The 17,940-nt window shown below is 31.3% G+C and overlaps 2 protein-coding genes across 2 annotated transcripts in view; one reads left to right on the top strand and one right to left on the bottom strand.

Moving 5' to 3' along the window:
- LOC108549456 (histone-lysine N-methyltransferase setd3) overlaps positions 1-17,940 on the top strand; it is a 39,294-nt gene that overhangs the window by 1,202 nt on the left and 20,152 nt on the right. The window contains exons 2-4 of the mRNA XM_017902833.1: positions 915-1,365; positions 1,710-2,201; positions 2,338-2,461. Coding sequence (XP_017758322.1) covers positions 1,248-1,365; positions 1,710-2,201; positions 2,338-2,461 — 734 coding nt within the window. The 5' untranslated portion in view covers positions 915-1,247. The remainder of the gene's footprint in view (positions 1-914; positions 1,366-1,709; positions 2,202-2,337; positions 2,462-17,940) is intronic.
- Positions 2,908-16,080, bottom strand: LOC108549451 (uncharacterized). The gene is given in 3 exon segments (XM_017902826.1): positions 2,908-4,088; positions 4,091-5,984; positions 15,949-16,080. Coding segments are annotated over 3 exon segments (3,138 nt in total). The 3' UTR covers positions 2,908-2,976.

The following is a 17,940-nucleotide window of genomic DNA, read 5'->3' on the forward strand; positions in this document are numbered from 1 at the left end:
TTTATTATATTATTTTTAGTTGTACACAAACCGAATAATTTATAAATATTAAGGGGGTTCTAAAAATGTACTCTTAGTAAACGACTTAAATATATAAAAGAAGATATTTTTTACGTTAAATATAAAATGTGAATATTATGGAATTAACTATAAGGATAAATATACATGGCTGTTAGCCTTGAGACGAGTATTACAAATAATTTTATATCAAATTAATAAATGTTAAACTATTAATAGATGATATATATCTTTTTCCAAATTTTGTTTCATTTGTCATTTTAAATTTTGTATCTTTTAAATTTAATTCGTTTCTTTTTATTGTGCATTTTTAGTTATACAAGATTATCAATTTGATTTGCAAAATTTAACATTTCCGTTATTTTACACATATTTAACATACTCGTGATATTATGTCATGAATAATATACATATGCATTCATAAATACATACAGAGGAATAATGTAGAAAGTAAATTTTTATTTTATGTTTGTAAATAACTATTTCGTGACCTATGTTTTTAGATCCTCCTTAATGATAATTTTATAAGTACAATATAAAGGCAATATAAATTTATTCTTAAAGATTTATCAAATCATCTGTTTATTTGCATACTTTGTACAATACAAATCTTATACAAAAAAGAAACTTGTGTTATTTATGCTTTGTGTACTACTTCACTCTGATAAATAATTTTAGGGGAATGTATAAAAGTGGAAAAGATATTTAAGTTTATATATATACGCATATGTATACTTGCAAATGTAAATATATGCGTTTTTAGAAAGAGATATCATATTGCATAAGTTTAACGCTAATGATATAAAATTGAAATTAAATAAAATCACTCTTTATTATGTCAATACAATAATACGGCTGATTTTACCGTTGAATATACATATATTCAATTTGTTCAGGAAATGACAATGGCATATATCTTGGAGGGACAGAAAGAATGATCAAGGGTGATTCTGACAAGGAGTTTGGCGTAATTGCGAAAGTAGGTGACCTCTGACAGAAATTGAAAATCAATAAAGTGCAGTGGAGTTCGTGATACACAGAGAACGAAAGTACCTCCTCTCTGCAGTTTTGAGGTTATGTTGCTCGAGACTGAGAAGGCAGAGCGTCGAATGTTCTATTTTCGTTTCGGCGAAAAGTGTTTATTCTTGCCAGTCGTAGGCGCGCGTTACACATTATAATGCATCTAAATGTGAGGAGAAGTCACGAAAGTGCCGTGAGATAGTACAAACATGGGCAGAAGAAAATCTCACGGATCATCTAAAAGTAAACAACACGTTCCACATCAAAGGCAATTATCCTTAGCGGAAAGAAACGAGATAAATGCCTTGTGCGAAAAACTATTCCTCCGTGAGTACATTTTCCGTGAACATACTTTTATATATCAATATATTTTTCTTATAATTATACTATTCTTTATACATTGGTTTAACACGATTGCAAAATATTAAATTGTCACATTAAATTTTTATTTCGTCACTGAAAAAGAAATTAAGATATTTCGATATTGAATATAAAATTATTTGATGAATTTTATATTGCTAAGAATCTAAAATTGATTAAATATGCATTCTGTTTAACCTCATAGTTCTTCAAATAGTCTTTCATATATAATTTTTTGACAGAATACTAATTAATGTTCTATCCATTCATGGTGTTGTAAAAAGTAATAATTTTTTTTTTTTTTGAAATAGTGAGCATTGATCCAACGTATTTGATGCAAATATGGGACAATTACGTAGAGATATCAGCAATTTTGGAGAAGGTTAAACGGTTGGAGGAAATGAAGACGGAGTCGCCGAAACGATCTCAGGGGATTGGACAATTCATAAACTGGCTCAAAGAAAATGGTGCGAATGTAGACGGAGCGAGTGTGGCTGAATTCCCGGGATACGACTTAGGCTTAAAAGCGGAACGTAATTTCGTTGAAAATGAATTGATCTTAAGGATACCTAGGGAACTTATTTTCAGTATTCATAATGCAGCCCCAGAATTGATTGTTCTTCAAAATGATCCATTGATACGGCATATGCCACAAGTAGCACTCGCGATTGCGCTTCTTATTGAAAGACACAAAGAATATTCGAAATGGAAACCTTATTTGGATATCCTTCCTACCACTTACACAACCGTGTTATACATGACCGCTGCCGATATGATTGAACTTAAAGGCAGTCCGACATTAGGTAAATGTTTATACAATTTTTCGTGAAAATATATTTATGTTTACTTTTTTAATCAGTTTAATTTTTGAAAACTTTATTTTAAACTTTGAGAAAATTTCATTTTAATAATAAAATATTGATATGATTTTTGTTGTAGAGGCTGCTTTGAAACAATGCCGAAATATTGCTAGACAGTATTCCTACCTTAATAAGGTTTTTCAAAACAACAATAATGCTGTGTCTGCTATCCTCAGGGATGTCTTTACCTACGAAAGATATTGGTAAGTAATGGAATTACAATTGTAATATTTTCGTATTTTATATAAAAGGTGATTTATTTCGCTTATGAGTTATTTATATAAATAAATATATTTTATTCTACATACATAAGTTTGAAAGAATAAGTTTACAATAGCAGAAAAATATATTACGTCTTCTTATGTTAGGAAATGTTCCAAAGTAAAATCTTATATGATATAGAATTATACGAACTTAGAGTGTTAAATTATGATTTAAATTTTGATAGTTATCAGAATAATCTATTAGAAGCTCTATACAATCGTATGTACAATCATTTGTGTCTGTAAAACTGGTATACAGACATAAGTTCCTACAGAAACATTATCGGTAATAATTAGGGGTCAGTCCCTTGCAGTATTTTACACCTTTTACTGAGTATGATCTTTAAATATAAAATATACAATCGATTTTTAATATGTATTTACTTGAACTTAACATAAGGGTGAAAATACTGCATTTCTTTTTTAATCAATGTTGTAAATGCGTTCAAGTTGGTTTATTTCATATAATCAGGTATGGTCTCCCAGCTATCATTTGCATCTAATGAGTCATTATCAATGTCACTTTTGGAATCCATTTCACCTATGGATTCCTGGGTTTCGTTTTTCTCAGGCCTTTTTGTTGTTGACGTGGCGACTACATTGACCATTACAGTGCTTAGGCTACTTGAATTTGATAACTTCCTGACCGCCATTACTGGACCTTGAAACACTGCTCTGGAAAAGGTATTTCTATATCGATATTTTTGTTTTTGTCGAATTCTACACACAATGAATATCGCTAGGAAAACTACAAGAGTTACACCAAGAATAGCGCCACTTGCTATTATGCTTGGTTTCACTTTTGACAGAGTTTTTCCTTTTTCACTTTTGTTCTCATCTTCATCAAGAATGTTGCTAGTTTTACTGTAAATGGTCTGAATATCAATAGAACTTGGCTCTTGCTTTACAATCTCCTTAACAAAACCAGATTGTACAACATTTGATGTATCGTTGATGTCTATTGTTTCTGCAGCGTTGTTTATGAATACCATGCCGAGATTGCTGTTCTGTACGAGCAACTTCTCCTTATCTTCGGTATTGTATTGATCCACAAAGTCCTGTTGGATGTCCTTTATGAATGGCAAAGAACCGAAAGTTGTCAACAGATCAACAATCTGCACTGTACGATGCTTTTCCTTTGTGTCTGCCATCACACTGTCCATCTTTGTAGAAGTATCAAGCTCTGAACCTTCATTGTTGATCTTTAATTCTAAATTAGGCACCAATTGTTTATTTATGCTTTCTTGAGGATGAACGAAATTTGTCAGTGAGTCACTGTTTTTAAAATTTTCAGGTGATTGTGATAAGTAATTACCAATTCCTTTATTGTAGTTCTCATGATTCGCAATTGTTCTTCTTTCAGTAGGTAGATTCTCTTTAGATGGCAATGAATTAATTATTTCAAAATTATTTGTATCTTTTATTTGGTAGCCATCATTTGATTTTTGTGCTCTAATTCGCGATGCTTCAGCTAGATGAACCTTACTAGAGCCTCTTTGTCTTAATGCAATCAGTTCCTCTAAGCTCATGTTTCGTGATTTAAGAAGACGCTCTAATCTCTTTCCACAGAAGCAAATAATTCAAAGATTTCAGCTCGAGCTTCTGGTTCTACTTCTGATATAATGTCATCGTAGCTCTTTTTCTCAGTTGTGTTTATATTATCACTTTTTGAAGTATTATTATTATTCTTTTTCACAGACAGATTCATTGCAAGTGTTTGATGATTGTTTGTTGTGGAAATATGAGACACTGTATCCAGTGTAGATGCTATATCCTTTATTATTTCCTTGTTCCTATCATCTTCCTCACTCTCATTACTAACCTGTGTGCTCTGTTCTAGGTCATAGTACATTATCGGTGTATCACCCTGATATTCTTTCTCAGAAGAATTACTATAATCTTTCTCAGAATATTGGTCCTCATCTTCAAATATCCCACTACTGTTAACGTTAATTGAATCAATAAGAAAGTGTTCTTTATCTTTAAAGCTAACAGACAAGTTGCTCGTTGACTTTGAGCGTTCTGTAGGACTTAATATCTTCTCGATGCTCAATGTTGATCCTTTGTCCTCAAAGTGGCTCTTGGAACTGTCAATGGAAGGGTTACTGACTTCTCCATCCTTCATTATAAGCCAAACAGGAGACACACCGCTTCGTCCCTTCTTGTAATCGGTGAAATCAGAGAATTCCATGATTTCATCCTCGTCTAAACTCTCGGTTCTGGTTTCATCACTGCTTTGCGATTTCACGACGGCATCATCAGCTTGCACGAGTTCCATGGAATTCGTTGCAACCGGCAACGGCATCCGTGTCGTAATCGTAACTTTGCTTTGCGGAGGATCAAGGCCGGTGAGACTTGATTTTGCAATTGTTGCATTTTCAGCTCCTGAATATATTTTACTGTCATTCACTCTACTTGAAAATGATCCTCTTGTGCCTGTGTGGTTCTTGTATAAAGCAAGATTCTTGGGAACAATCGAAAATACAAATTCTTCATCTTTCCGAGAATTCTTCGCTTTTACAGATTCCGTGGCGAATGTCCATTGTGGTTTCCTCGTAGTGGATAGTTTCACAAACGAGTTGGATATCATCTTTGCTGCTTCTTCAACGTAATCTTCAGTCTCTTCGACATCTTGCCTCTTCAAAGCGTTGATCACATCGGCTTTGCCCTTTAACAAATCATTTAGAGTCAAATTTCTCTGTTGTAGAATCTCGGATAAGCTTAAACCTTCCTCCTGTTGCATTTTCAATAGAGATTTCAATTCCATAGCATTTTGTAAAAATGGAGCGTTTTTAGAGGCCATCTGCTGAGGACTTCCTTGAGTATTTGCTCGAGACCAAGGTCCAGAATTACTATATGTTCTCTCCTCATTCAACGATGTCTCGTTTTCGGCTAAAGCAAATTCATAATTTTGTGGTGGCCTTCTTTTTCTTGGTCGAGGTTTTAAGTACTCTTCGTCATTGAACTCATGCTCGTAATCATTCGGTCGTACTGGAAAAAGCTCTCGATACCTAGTTGACGTTGTTTCTTTATCCTCTTTAAAATCTTTATTTTGCTCTTCCTTTCTATTGCTCGCTTCCTTCATAGTAGCCGTATTTTCGCCAGTCCAGGGTCGATTTCTTTTTCGTGAAAAGACTTCTTCCCGTTCACGATACCCTCGCCTGCCTTCTGTTGATTGGTAGCCTTCATAATTGCTGTAAGATAATGGAGGGTTATTCCTTGAACGATGAGAATCTTCTTGTCTGTTGTTTTGACGATACTTTGCTCTACGATGATCGTAGTCATCCTCCTCGCTGTTGTCTATCTTGTCCCTCGAGAATCGGGAGAATTGGGAAAATGGCAGCAATGGTACAGTGTCGCCATCTCGCCACTTCGGTTCGAGAGCCTCGCCGTTGTTTCTCCATTTGCCGACCAGTTCAGCCGCGTGCTCGTCTATGATTTCCAACCGACCTCGAGTCTCCTTCTAAAAATAATTTAATGTTGATAAATCCTCGCTGGATCGAATTACTAGATGTGTGGAAGGCTGAAATAACAGATTCTTTTAGCAGATTCTTAGAAAGTGCTTCGCAAAAGAGAAGCAGTAGCACGTGCTTCGAAGAAATTGAAAGTTCAATTGTTCGTTCAGTGGTAAATTGAATATGGAACATAATTCATTACCTAGAAAATATTGCGTCGTTTTGTTCATTCTTATTTACTTTTAAATTATTTATTGAAATTAATTATATCTTAGTTGATAATTTAGTAATTACTTGATTTCTTCATATTCATCATAATTGTATATTCTTTAATTGTTTGCGTTCTTTTTTATTTCAGTTCAGTAAATTTTGAAATGCACAATATTTTCTAGTACAAGGTTATTGAGTATGTAGAGACTTATACTTCTTAACTGAATAATATTCTTGAACGTTTTTATAACTTGTGAAGGCAAGGTTAGGTTATATTGTACTAGCTTGCGAATTTAATTGAGTTGTAATAATTTTCCAATACTAAATAGAGTGGAGGGGAAAGACATAGATTATTGAAGGATACTTTATAATACAGTGAAATCTATTGAGTCTATATTTTTTTTCTTTTCTTTTTTGTAATAAAGTTGCATGTTAAGTATGCTAAAAAATTACTTCACTGAATGTAAAATCATTGTAAATATTTTCTAATGTGCTTGTACAAGGTTTTTCATGATATTGTTTATATAATTTACATAAATTTCTTAATTTTAGTAGAATTTATGCATACAGAATATTGATGGTAACTAATTTATAAATATGTATAATTTAGGATTAATTAATTAACTTATTTAGATGAAGTTATAAATCAAGTTAAAATAAAAAGAAATGTTATTCCATAATGACAAAAACTTGTGATATTAAATTAAAAAATTGTACTATTAAATTAAGTAACAATAATGTAAGCTGGAAATTTGATAATACTATATAAATAATTAATCAAGATCAAATTAATATTTCGTACAAAGCAAAAAATACAGTTTCACACTAAAGTAAATTTTTTAGGAGAAGATATACGGTCACGTTAAGAAAGACTCCATTAAACCATATAACATTTTCTTCTAGCAATTTCTCTGTCTTCACTCACAGAAGATTTATAACTTGTCCCAATTTCTAGAATCACCCTATACACATAACCGCACTTTTTCTGAACATCATTCAAATTAAATAGAATAGTCTGAGGATCAACATTAAAGAAAGTTGACGTCTTGAGTATTCCATTGAATTTTAATAGCAAAATATTTTTCTAACATCATGTCGTTAATATGCCGTGTAGCTTTCTTAACCCTATAGTTTATAAACAAGGTTAAGCATTTCTTAAATCGAGTATAACAATTGATATAAGAATTCAATTTTAACAAATTTTTTCGTAACAAAATATAGTTTCTGATACCATTTCAAAGAATAATGAAAATTCTCCATCTTTTCGTATTTCATTATTATATTTAATTATTCTATTACTTCTACACTTGACATGATCTCGGCAGTAGTACCATAATGCGTTTCCGCTACTGACATCTGAGGGTATCGTTAGAATTCGGTCAGTTTCGAACTAAGCGCTAAAGCGTGTTCACGCAAACGAACAATGGCGAATGTAAATCGTGAACAAAGTTCAGTGCCTATAAAAATGGAAAGTGACGTCCAAGCGTAATTCGTGCAATTACAGTGTACACAGGGGCAACACTGAGCAAAATTGTTCATTGTAAATTCCATGCATGGGCCATTTTTCTTGAATTTTATCGATCAATTTTTTCTCTTAACTTTTCTTTAATAATTTTATCTTTTATGGTATTTTTACTATTCGCGACGTGAACTCCATTCTAGGGATAGTTATCACGTAAACGTAGTCTTATTGATTACTTATATTTAGATTTTCGGTTTCATATTTAATACGTTTCATGCTAAGTAGACCTCTGGTGACCCATAGCGAACTTTCTAGTTAGGTCATTCAGAACGTATCTCATCTGGTATCGTTTGGACGTAAATGACCGTACAGTATAGGTTAGGTTACTTGACTTTACTGTATATCCTGTATTTCAATCGATAATTGTTATTAACGATCTTTATCTTTATCTTGTAAAATATGAAGCACAGGCAAGAATTAATTACCATCGAAAATATATAGAATATTTGTACTGACATGTACCTTCAAAGTAGACACAGTGTGGTAATTATTTTCTACTAAGTAGCCGTGCCATATGGAGAGACGTATTTCATATTTCTAACAATGCTTTATTGTCTAGCTTTATATATCTGTCTTTATGTTCCATGTTCATTGTCTTATCCTTAAAAGTAAAGAAAGAAAATAATCAAAAAATTAAGTACACGGTTGTACTAAAAAGAAAGATGCACATATTATAATTTTAATTATAAATTATTTTCATAAAGGTATTTAATTTGTTTCGTATTCTTTTATATAAAATCTATACAGAAAAGATAAAAGAAAGTCAAAAATTTGTTTTTATAAAAGAAGTAATTTTAAAATGAAATGTTTTTAACCAATCTCATATTAGAATTACATGTGTATTTTTGTTGTTTTGAATGTTTGCATAACTTGGTGAATACATCATCTATTTTTAAGAAATTTATGTTCTCGCCTAACCGGTTATTCCCCTTTTCAGTTATGTCATATTAAAATATTAATTTTTTACTAAAAAAGTAGTATCAAGAGCAGAAAATCGATGAAAGTAGATATATACGACGAAAATAGTATTAACATGACTATATATTAATAATAATTAATTAAAAATTATTAAATTAATAATTATATATTAATAGTATTAAATTAATTGTTATTAATATATAATCATGTTAAAACTATTTTTCTCGCAAATATGTTTGTAAAAATTTAACATTGAAATTAATATATGGATAAATGTAATCTACATCATATCAATTTCTATGATCATAGTCATTCAAGGTCATTAGAGAATATATGTATGTACATAAAAAAAAGTAGTAGAAGAAATAATTTAATTATTCATTCCATTTTAAAAACTTATGATAATAATTCCAATTTCATACATTTATTTCAAACAAATTAATTGTGTAATTAAAGGAAGGAATAATTACAAAATTTTTGCAAAATGAAAGTCGATTCGAATGTCCCTTAGCGTTTGCTCAGGTGCAACTACTTTCTCCTTACCTACGACCTTGATTGACCCTGAATAACCATGGTTGGTGAATTCGTCAGGATGTGAATTACGTTAATGAATATTAAAAAAAAACACTCGGTTCTGTTTAAAATACAGTCAGCGACCTAGAAATCTTTAATGTTTAGAAAAATAAATTAAATCAAACAGTTGGCTTTCTAAAACACTTCAACTTTGCCCATTAACTAGACTATCATTTTTATGTAGATGCATATTTTTTATAGAAGATAAGTAATAAAGTGAGTCCTACATAGAAATTTGTTCATTCTAGAAAATTTTAATAGTGTACTATTTATTTTGCATCTTTCATATTTTTTTTTTTTTACTATTACATTAGTCGTTATTTTCTAAAATTTCATATTATTTATTACACCTAAAACAAATTTAGTAAGAATTAGAACGTATGCAAACGACGTACACGATACCAAGTCATTTTCAATTCGCACGATTACTAAATGAAGTTGAAAAAAAATTTACGAACATAATTGAAAATGTCGGATATAATGCTGAAATGAAATGTAGTAAATTGAAATATGCAGGTCATTGATTAATATTGGCAAATATTAATAAATTATTACATTGTAATACAATGAAATAACATAGTAAATGCTTATACTTCATTTGCAATTTAAATTATAATCATAATATTTAAATAATAAAAATTCTGTTAGCATGGTATATTTTTCATGGAATTATGCATATATCAATATACTACTATAAATTATATTTCTATATTTCATATATTTTACTTACATAATATTTCAAATTCATTATCTACAATTAAAATATTTATATTAATTAGATATGTCTGAAAATTTTAGTTGTCACATTACTGCTTCTCCTGTCAAATTGGAGATACTAACCTTCTTCAGCGTCATGTAATTTACTAGTACATTGGTAAAAAAAATAATTTATTTGGAATAATTATTAGCTCTTTGGTTTCAAATTAAATTAAAAATTTTAATGGGTTAGAATTTCTTTCCCTCGTATGGCAAAACAGAATACAGCATTTAGGACGTTAAACGTAATTGCTTCTTCCTAGTAAAGGAAAGAAAAACAAAGAAAAATTGAGTTATAGAGAGTTAAGTCACTTTTTGACACGTATAGTAAATTCTAGAACATTACGTTGCGTTTTGATGTAGAAACGGCTCGATGATTTTCTTCCCGCTTACTTTTGCAAACAAGCTACGTTCGCGCGTGAGAAACGACACGAGAACGTCATTATTTTGCGCGGATTCCTTGCGATCACGATCAGTGTTATTTCCAACCGTAACGCATAGATGGCATCATCCTTTTTCTTCGCGTATGTCTTGTTACTTTCGAACGTGACTTTATCATTCGTATTAAATAACGTTAAAGAGAAAAAAAGAAGTGGAACGAATTTACTTCCTTCGAAATAGTTTTACGTTTGTACTTTCCATTATCAACTATCGATCAAGAAGTTATAAAACTGTATACTGTATACAATTAACCATAAAATATCTTAGCGACATCTATCGGCGCAAGCGAACACGTTTAGAATTGATTGCGCATGTTTCATCGCTGGATATAATTACTGCAATTAATATCGCTAACGACGATCGTTTGCCGTTCGATGCTCGCAGTTTCTCTTCCTTTTTCCGTTTCATTCTACTCCGATCCATGAGCGTGACGATGACTGAGAGAATACAGAGAACGAGCGAGGTTTGTTTAAACGCCTGAAGTATGCGACAAAGTGTTTGCGAAGTCTCGAACTTTCCGTGCTCCGTGCCAGCTTTCTCTTTCTCTCGCTGCTTACGCGCTACCGCGCGGCAAGTTTTTTCGTTTCGTCTGCCTCGACGCGCGTTTTGACATTTGCTGTCTTCGGAAATGTTCGTAAAATGACGAGAAGCTTGAGGTAAACTTCGTTAATATTCTGCTTATATCAAACAATGAGACAAGTGACAAGGTTTTCGAAGTGAAATCATATTCTAAAAGTTTTTGCTTTTTTCCAGATGATTTTTGCTTTTTTCCAGATAAAACATAACCTAATACTTAATGGGTTTCTGTTTTCAATTTATTATGAATGATGACTCGCTTAGCCATATATCCGCATTGTTTATGATTAATTCCTTGCATATATATTATTAATACAAAACAGAGGAAAAAAAAGTAAAAAAGAAGAGAAAAATGAACGATTTATGCGTTATTATATTCTTTGGCGAGCTTTACCCTAGAGGATATATATGTATATATCTCCATATTGACTGTTACTGATAGGCGGTGACTAGCCACCTGTTACTTCCATCGCATTCTTGTTTTTGTAGCAACACGATAATCGATAATACGGTTACGAGTAACCACTTTATTTTAATGATGCATTTCGAAAATCGATAAATTATTAAATAGATCGAAATCGAAGATTATTATCTTCATGAAATACTAAACAGCTATCGACTCGGTACAATATTATTTAATATCATTTAAAAAAATATCTGTACAAAGAATTTATGTACCATCGATAAAATTAATAGAATTAATTTTTACTTTTATTTTTACGAAGTAAACTTCCGGTGAAGAGACGAGGGACTTTCTATATAGACTATTTGGAACCTAATGCATTCTGTACTACTAAAAATATTATTTACAGTGCTATTACAGTGAATGATACTCCTCACGAGAGATTGCGTATTGCTTTCATTAGAGATGTATTTATATTAGGTAATTTCTCTTTGAACGTACTGTTCACTATTCTGTTTGTTTTCCTAAATCTTTTTGTCTACATGCAAAAAAGAAAGGAAAACGCGGTAGTTGCGTTAGTAGCATTGCATAGATAATTGAATCGACGCAACACGTATGCGTTAGTAGTAACGCACGTATTAAGCATGTACATTGATATACAATATTTCATCATATCGTAAGTTAGCGCATAATTAATATGCATAGAGAAATAATTTCAATTATTGTATTCTAATAAAGTACACACAATATATAGCAATCATTTTTAAATAATTATCATATAGAGAGATTTATTTTAAATTCTTCAATCTTTTTGTAAATCTTTTTTGTACATTTATTATTTTATTTTTTTAAAGGGAAAATATAAAAGAATGGGGTATCTAACTAGCAGAACCTATACCTGAAGTTATTTGAATATCAAAATACAGAGACTTAAGCAAACACTGGTTTATTCATTATTTAGTATCATTTATTGTAAAATGTTAAAATAGCAAATTATGTTTATATTTGCAGTATTGATCTTTCTATATGTGGTAAATGTTGAAACAGGACTTAATTGATTTTGGGATATAAATTTTTCAAAAGATATTTTCATAGATAATGAATTTGTTATTAATTGACATTAAAATGACAAGAGTATTTTACTAGTAAGAGGATTATGTAAAACAAAATGGTGAATCTTAGAAATGGAAGACATGTTTAGACCAAGTTAGACTATAACATGAACAAAGAATATATATTTTAAATTTTAAGTAGACATGTTGGAATGTCTTCTAGGAACTACATAAAGTGAAAGAAATAGAGAAAAAGAGGCTGTACGCGTGCAAGGATTTGTACTTGGAGAAAATGTGTGCGCGAGACAGTTAAGAGTGACGAATCAGAGTTAAGAGTTAAGAGTAGAGAATGGAGAAAGAGAGTTTTGAGAAAACTGAGAGTAATAGTTTCAAGTGAGAGTGTTTACTCAGCTTATTTGTCATTATATTATATTATCTTATCTTTAAATATAGTTATCTTGTTTGAATCTTTACGTATTAAGAAAAAAACACGAACATAACCTAAAATTCGTCATTTAAAACAAAGAGAAAAACATTGATGAAATACATATTTGTTAATCATGAAATACAAAAATAATCAAGTTGCAGCAAAACATAATTTATATCATTCACTATTGTAATATTTCTAAATACTTTTTCAAAAATGATTTTGTCAAATCATTCATGATATCCGACTAAAATGAACCGTGTAAATTAACACTAATTATCATCAGTCGATAAAAAGCCTGCACAAGAATAGAGAATCTTTTGTATTTACGTTAGATTGGTCACAATTTATGTCTTTTCGATTTCTCGCTTTCCTTTGATTCATTAAATTACGAAACGGAGGAGATTTGAATTAATTGGCACCTAGAGATGTCGCTTAGATCATTTCGCGAAGATAGCAGGATATTAGCGTCCGATGCGTTTGCACGCAAACTTGTCGGTGAAAACTCTTGAGCATTTCACGACGTACCTGTTCCTCCGAGAAAAAATAAAAGAGGAAATACACGACCGGTTAAAAGAACCGAGTCCACGATCTCGAAAGGGACGTTCACCCCTTCGTTCGTGTGTTAGGTTAGATGTAGTAATTGGCTCTCTATACTTTACCGACCGAGTAATTTTATTATGAATCAATATCTCTTTTTTGAAGTTATTTTCTGCAAATGGAACAAAACATTTTTTGTTTTCCTTTTTTTTATGTATATTGTATATTTTTAATTAATCAAGATATTAAAATAATTCCATTGTCCACTTAAATAACTATTATTAGAATAGTTATAAGAAATTATTACGGATATTTGACCATTTTGTAACATGAAAATATTTAGGTTATAAATAAAGTAAAATCTATCGGTAACATTTTGTTGCTTAATTAGCTTTTGATGACGGTGATATTTTACGTTATAGTTCTAAATATGTCACCATATGACTACTAAAAGAACGAAATGGTTAATTGATTACTCTTGTTAAATGACGTTCATATGGTACTGTTATGATTGTGATTACGCGTGCCACTACCGTACTTTTTAGCACATTATATTTATGTACTTTTTGTAAAAGTTTTCATGCTTTGATAAATAAATGGGAAACAGCGGTTATTTAAATCGATTTGAGATAAAAACGTAAGAAGTGGATTAATTTATAAAAATTGTTCAAATAGAACTTCAATTTGGATAAAAAAAATGTGCATTGTCACGTTGTGGATAGAGACTGTAATAAATATATAAAAAGCAAAATAAAAAATCCATCTAATTTTTAATGGAACAGATATATATATATATATATATATGAAAAATAAAATAAAAATTATTTAATAGTCATTGTGCCAAAAATTGAAATCCAAAATGGATAAAAAAAGAAATTAATTAAGATAATTGAATTTTTTTTGTATTAAAAGAATTTGATTTATGTTAACAAGATTTTAAATTTATAATTTGTTTCCAAAATAAATTTTCTTTTGTTTTTATAAAAATTATAATATATTCATTTTCTTTTTACACCCGCTTATTTAATTATTTAATATATCAAATACAGTTTGCCTTCTATTTCACAGCTTATGACAGAAAATGGCCCATTACTAAATGACATTGCATTTTTTCATCAAAACTCATTCATGATGAGCAAGCAATATGCGTTGTCCTTCAATATCTAAAGGTCACATGTTTTAGATCTAGTTAACAAAGCAACGCTACCTGAACCGTTTATTATTCGAGTATTTTTAAAATTAAAAGATTTTGATTAATTTGATTTCAAACTGGTTTCCGAATTGTATAAAAATTACTTTGCACTTTAATAGATGAAAAGATCAATAAAAAGTTAAATTATTAATACAATGTTCAATAATTAACATAATTTCTATTTAAATTCTATAAAGATGACGAAAAATAATCAATAATAATTAAAATACGATAATAATAAATAATAAAAATTGAAAATATAACATTGACAAATCATCTAAAATTGTTAAAAATTTAAAAAAAAATAATTTTTTATCTAATATTGTCAAGGTATTGAGAAGGGCCCATCTCTATTAAATGCCAAAAGGATAATTTCCAATAAAAAGATTCACGAAGTGGTATTCTAGATTTATTACTTCCTTCTAATATATATATACTCATAGGTATAAAACGTGTGATGTTCTGTATGGTTGATCATGTAACACAAGAAAAAGATTGAATTATCTCCACTTACATGTATTTTTACTATATGCTTTTTAATTTGATTTAAATGCAAGGCGCCATTAAACGCCATATCACAAAATTAAAAGAGAAAAGAACTTCTATAACTCACATAAAACACGCACATTGGCTGTCAAAAGTTTTTTTACCAATGTAGAATTTTATTACATTATTAAAAGAAAAGCTTTTAAAATAATGATCAGCTGCATAAAAATGACGTATTTTATATTTATACTTTATCAGTACAATAATAGAATACAATATTATTAACATTAGAACTACCAATTTGTTATAATAATATAAGTATACTAAATATACTATGCAGGTATCTTTATATTATCATCATCTATATGTCAACACAAAATTGTTCTTTTCTCATAATTTATTTAATACCAGTGTTACCAACTTGTAATGTGTATCCAGATATGATATATTTAGATAAGAATAATTAAAATATCATAGTAAAAATAAAGTACACAATCACGTTTTTATATAAATAAATATCAACATTAATTTCACCAAAAATATTTTCAGTAAGCCCAAAAATGAATCATACAAAACCTATTATTATAACCACTTTGATAGTTCTAATGTTAAACTTTTTACAAGAGCAATTTACATAACCTTACAGTTGCTCTACACTTTAAATGGAAATAATACCGTAAACTGACCAAAATCTTCTAACAGCCATTGTATCTAAAATTTCACGATACATAGATCCCGTAGGAAAATACCGTAACCTCACATAACCTATACCTAACCTGTAGGACGAAAATTCGCGGAGCGACGGTCGCGCGAATCGTGAACTGGTCCGTAACTTTTGATCTGCGATGTAACTGAAATTTCTCTTTCGTTCCTTACCCGATGGTTCTGATCATCGTCTCGAGGAACGAGCTCGGCGTTCGCTCGAACGGGTTCGGCTCCTGCTAGGCTATCGCGAGGGAAATCGAACGTGAAAAGCATCAACAAGAGCAGATAGAATGTTTTCCACATCGTTGCAGTGCGATCGAAACGCGGACAGCTCCTCGTCGTCGAAGCACCAGTTCGCTCGTAGCTCCTCCACGTTGACGTCGCTCCTCGGTTCCGCCGCCTTCGTTTCTCCGTCGGTTAGCAGGTGCACGCAGATCACCGCTGTACACAGGATAACGAAGATCGCGTTCTTCCTGTTGCACAGACCGACGATATCCTCAGGGTTCATGCAGAACCGTTCTATAGTCCTCCCTTGCCTCTGTTAATTACAATTCACGCGCTTCCGTCGCGGTTAATTGGCTTTTGTTCCAGGGGATCTTCCTCTTTGCGAACTCGTCTCTTTCCTTTGACGCTTTCCAAACGTTAAATCACGAACGATGAAACAGTGCAACAGTCTATCATGGAAACCTTCCACCGAACTTTCTATTTTACTTGGAAATATGTTTCTCTCCCTTCGCGTGTTTTCGTTGTAATTTAATTCAATTTGACGCAAAGTGCGTCGGTAATTTGTGTCGGTTGTTAATTGGGCGGGTAACGAATTTTCGTTACACGAAAACGTGTCTCGAGCACATTACGAACACCACGGCAGACGTTCGCGATCTACCATCTTTCTTTCCCCCAGATCCGACGATTGGATCCTTACGAACTGGTCTCTCTTGTTACTTTCGAAGCGGCACGCTCTTCCACGCTCGGCAAATCGTTCTCGCGGACTGACGCCGGTTTTCTCCGTGCACGGTCCTAAGTAAGTCGGTGAAACTCGAGAGCAGTCTTCTACTAAAACGTTCGCCTGGGGAAGCTCTCCTGCTACACGACTGGCCACGGGCCATCGCCGGATCGTACGAGATGAATTTCATAGCAACGATCGGCAACGTCGCCTGAACCAGTCGAATTGTGTATGGGCCATCACTCGAGATTAATCGTTTCGTTCCTGACAGACCACACGTTAATCGTGTATGTATGGAAGTAGAATTTAAACAATTCTGGAGAAGGTTATGTTGTCTAAGGTTAAAGCATATGGATTATTAGTCGAGATTTATCGTTTGTTTCCCAAAAGGTAAAACGTTAATCGTGCATTTTAGAATTAGAATTTAAACATTTTTAGGGACTATGTTATCCGAGGTTAAGGTACATGAACTATCGATCGAAATTAATCGTTTAGTTTTTGTAAGATTAAGCTTAAGGAAGCTTAAAAATGCTTTTCAGTGCTATCTGTGAATCAAGAAAAATAAGTCTTGTACTAAGAAATTTTTAAAAATACAGTTAATCAGTTTACCTTTTTGTGGATGTGATTTCATGAGGATTTTGAACCGATGCTTGTCAAAGAGGATTATGGATTATGATCAAATAGATGTAGTTTAGTTTTAACAAAAATCTATTTTTAATAAACTATGGTTACTGCATTATATTACTAAAACAGTTATTAGATTCTCATCTGTAGATTACCTGTTTTGATTAAACATACTACACTTACTATACTTACACTTAAAATTGAATCAGGAAACTGAACATTTTCTGCTCATAATCGCAGTTACGTGTATATGGAATGCTTTCTACGAAACACTACACTCTGACGTTTAGGCTTATTTACTATCTGTTGCTCAAAGGATGACTCTAGAGGCAGCACAAGAGCAAGAGTAGTACGCTTGCTTAATTTTCCCCTAAAACCAGTTGACCTTAACACATAGTGATCAATAATGAAAATACACATGTTTTATGTTTTATGATTGTGTTAATGAATATTTTGAGTAACGCATAATTTTTATCGCTAAAATCCTAACATTTACCCAATTGATGTGATAAAAGTCCAAAGTGGAAACATTTATAAATTTTTTTAGATTTTTTTTACTTTACCATGATAAATCTTCAGGTTTTTACAGTAATATA

Source organism: Eufriesea mexicana, unplaced genomic scaffold, assembly GCF_001483705.2.
Source record: "Eufriesea mexicana isolate 0111107269 unplaced genomic scaffold, ASM148370v2 scaffold474474812, whole genome shotgun sequence".
Taxonomy (NCBI): Eukaryota; Metazoa; Arthropoda; class Insecta; order Hymenoptera; family Apidae; genus Eufriesea; species Eufriesea mexicana.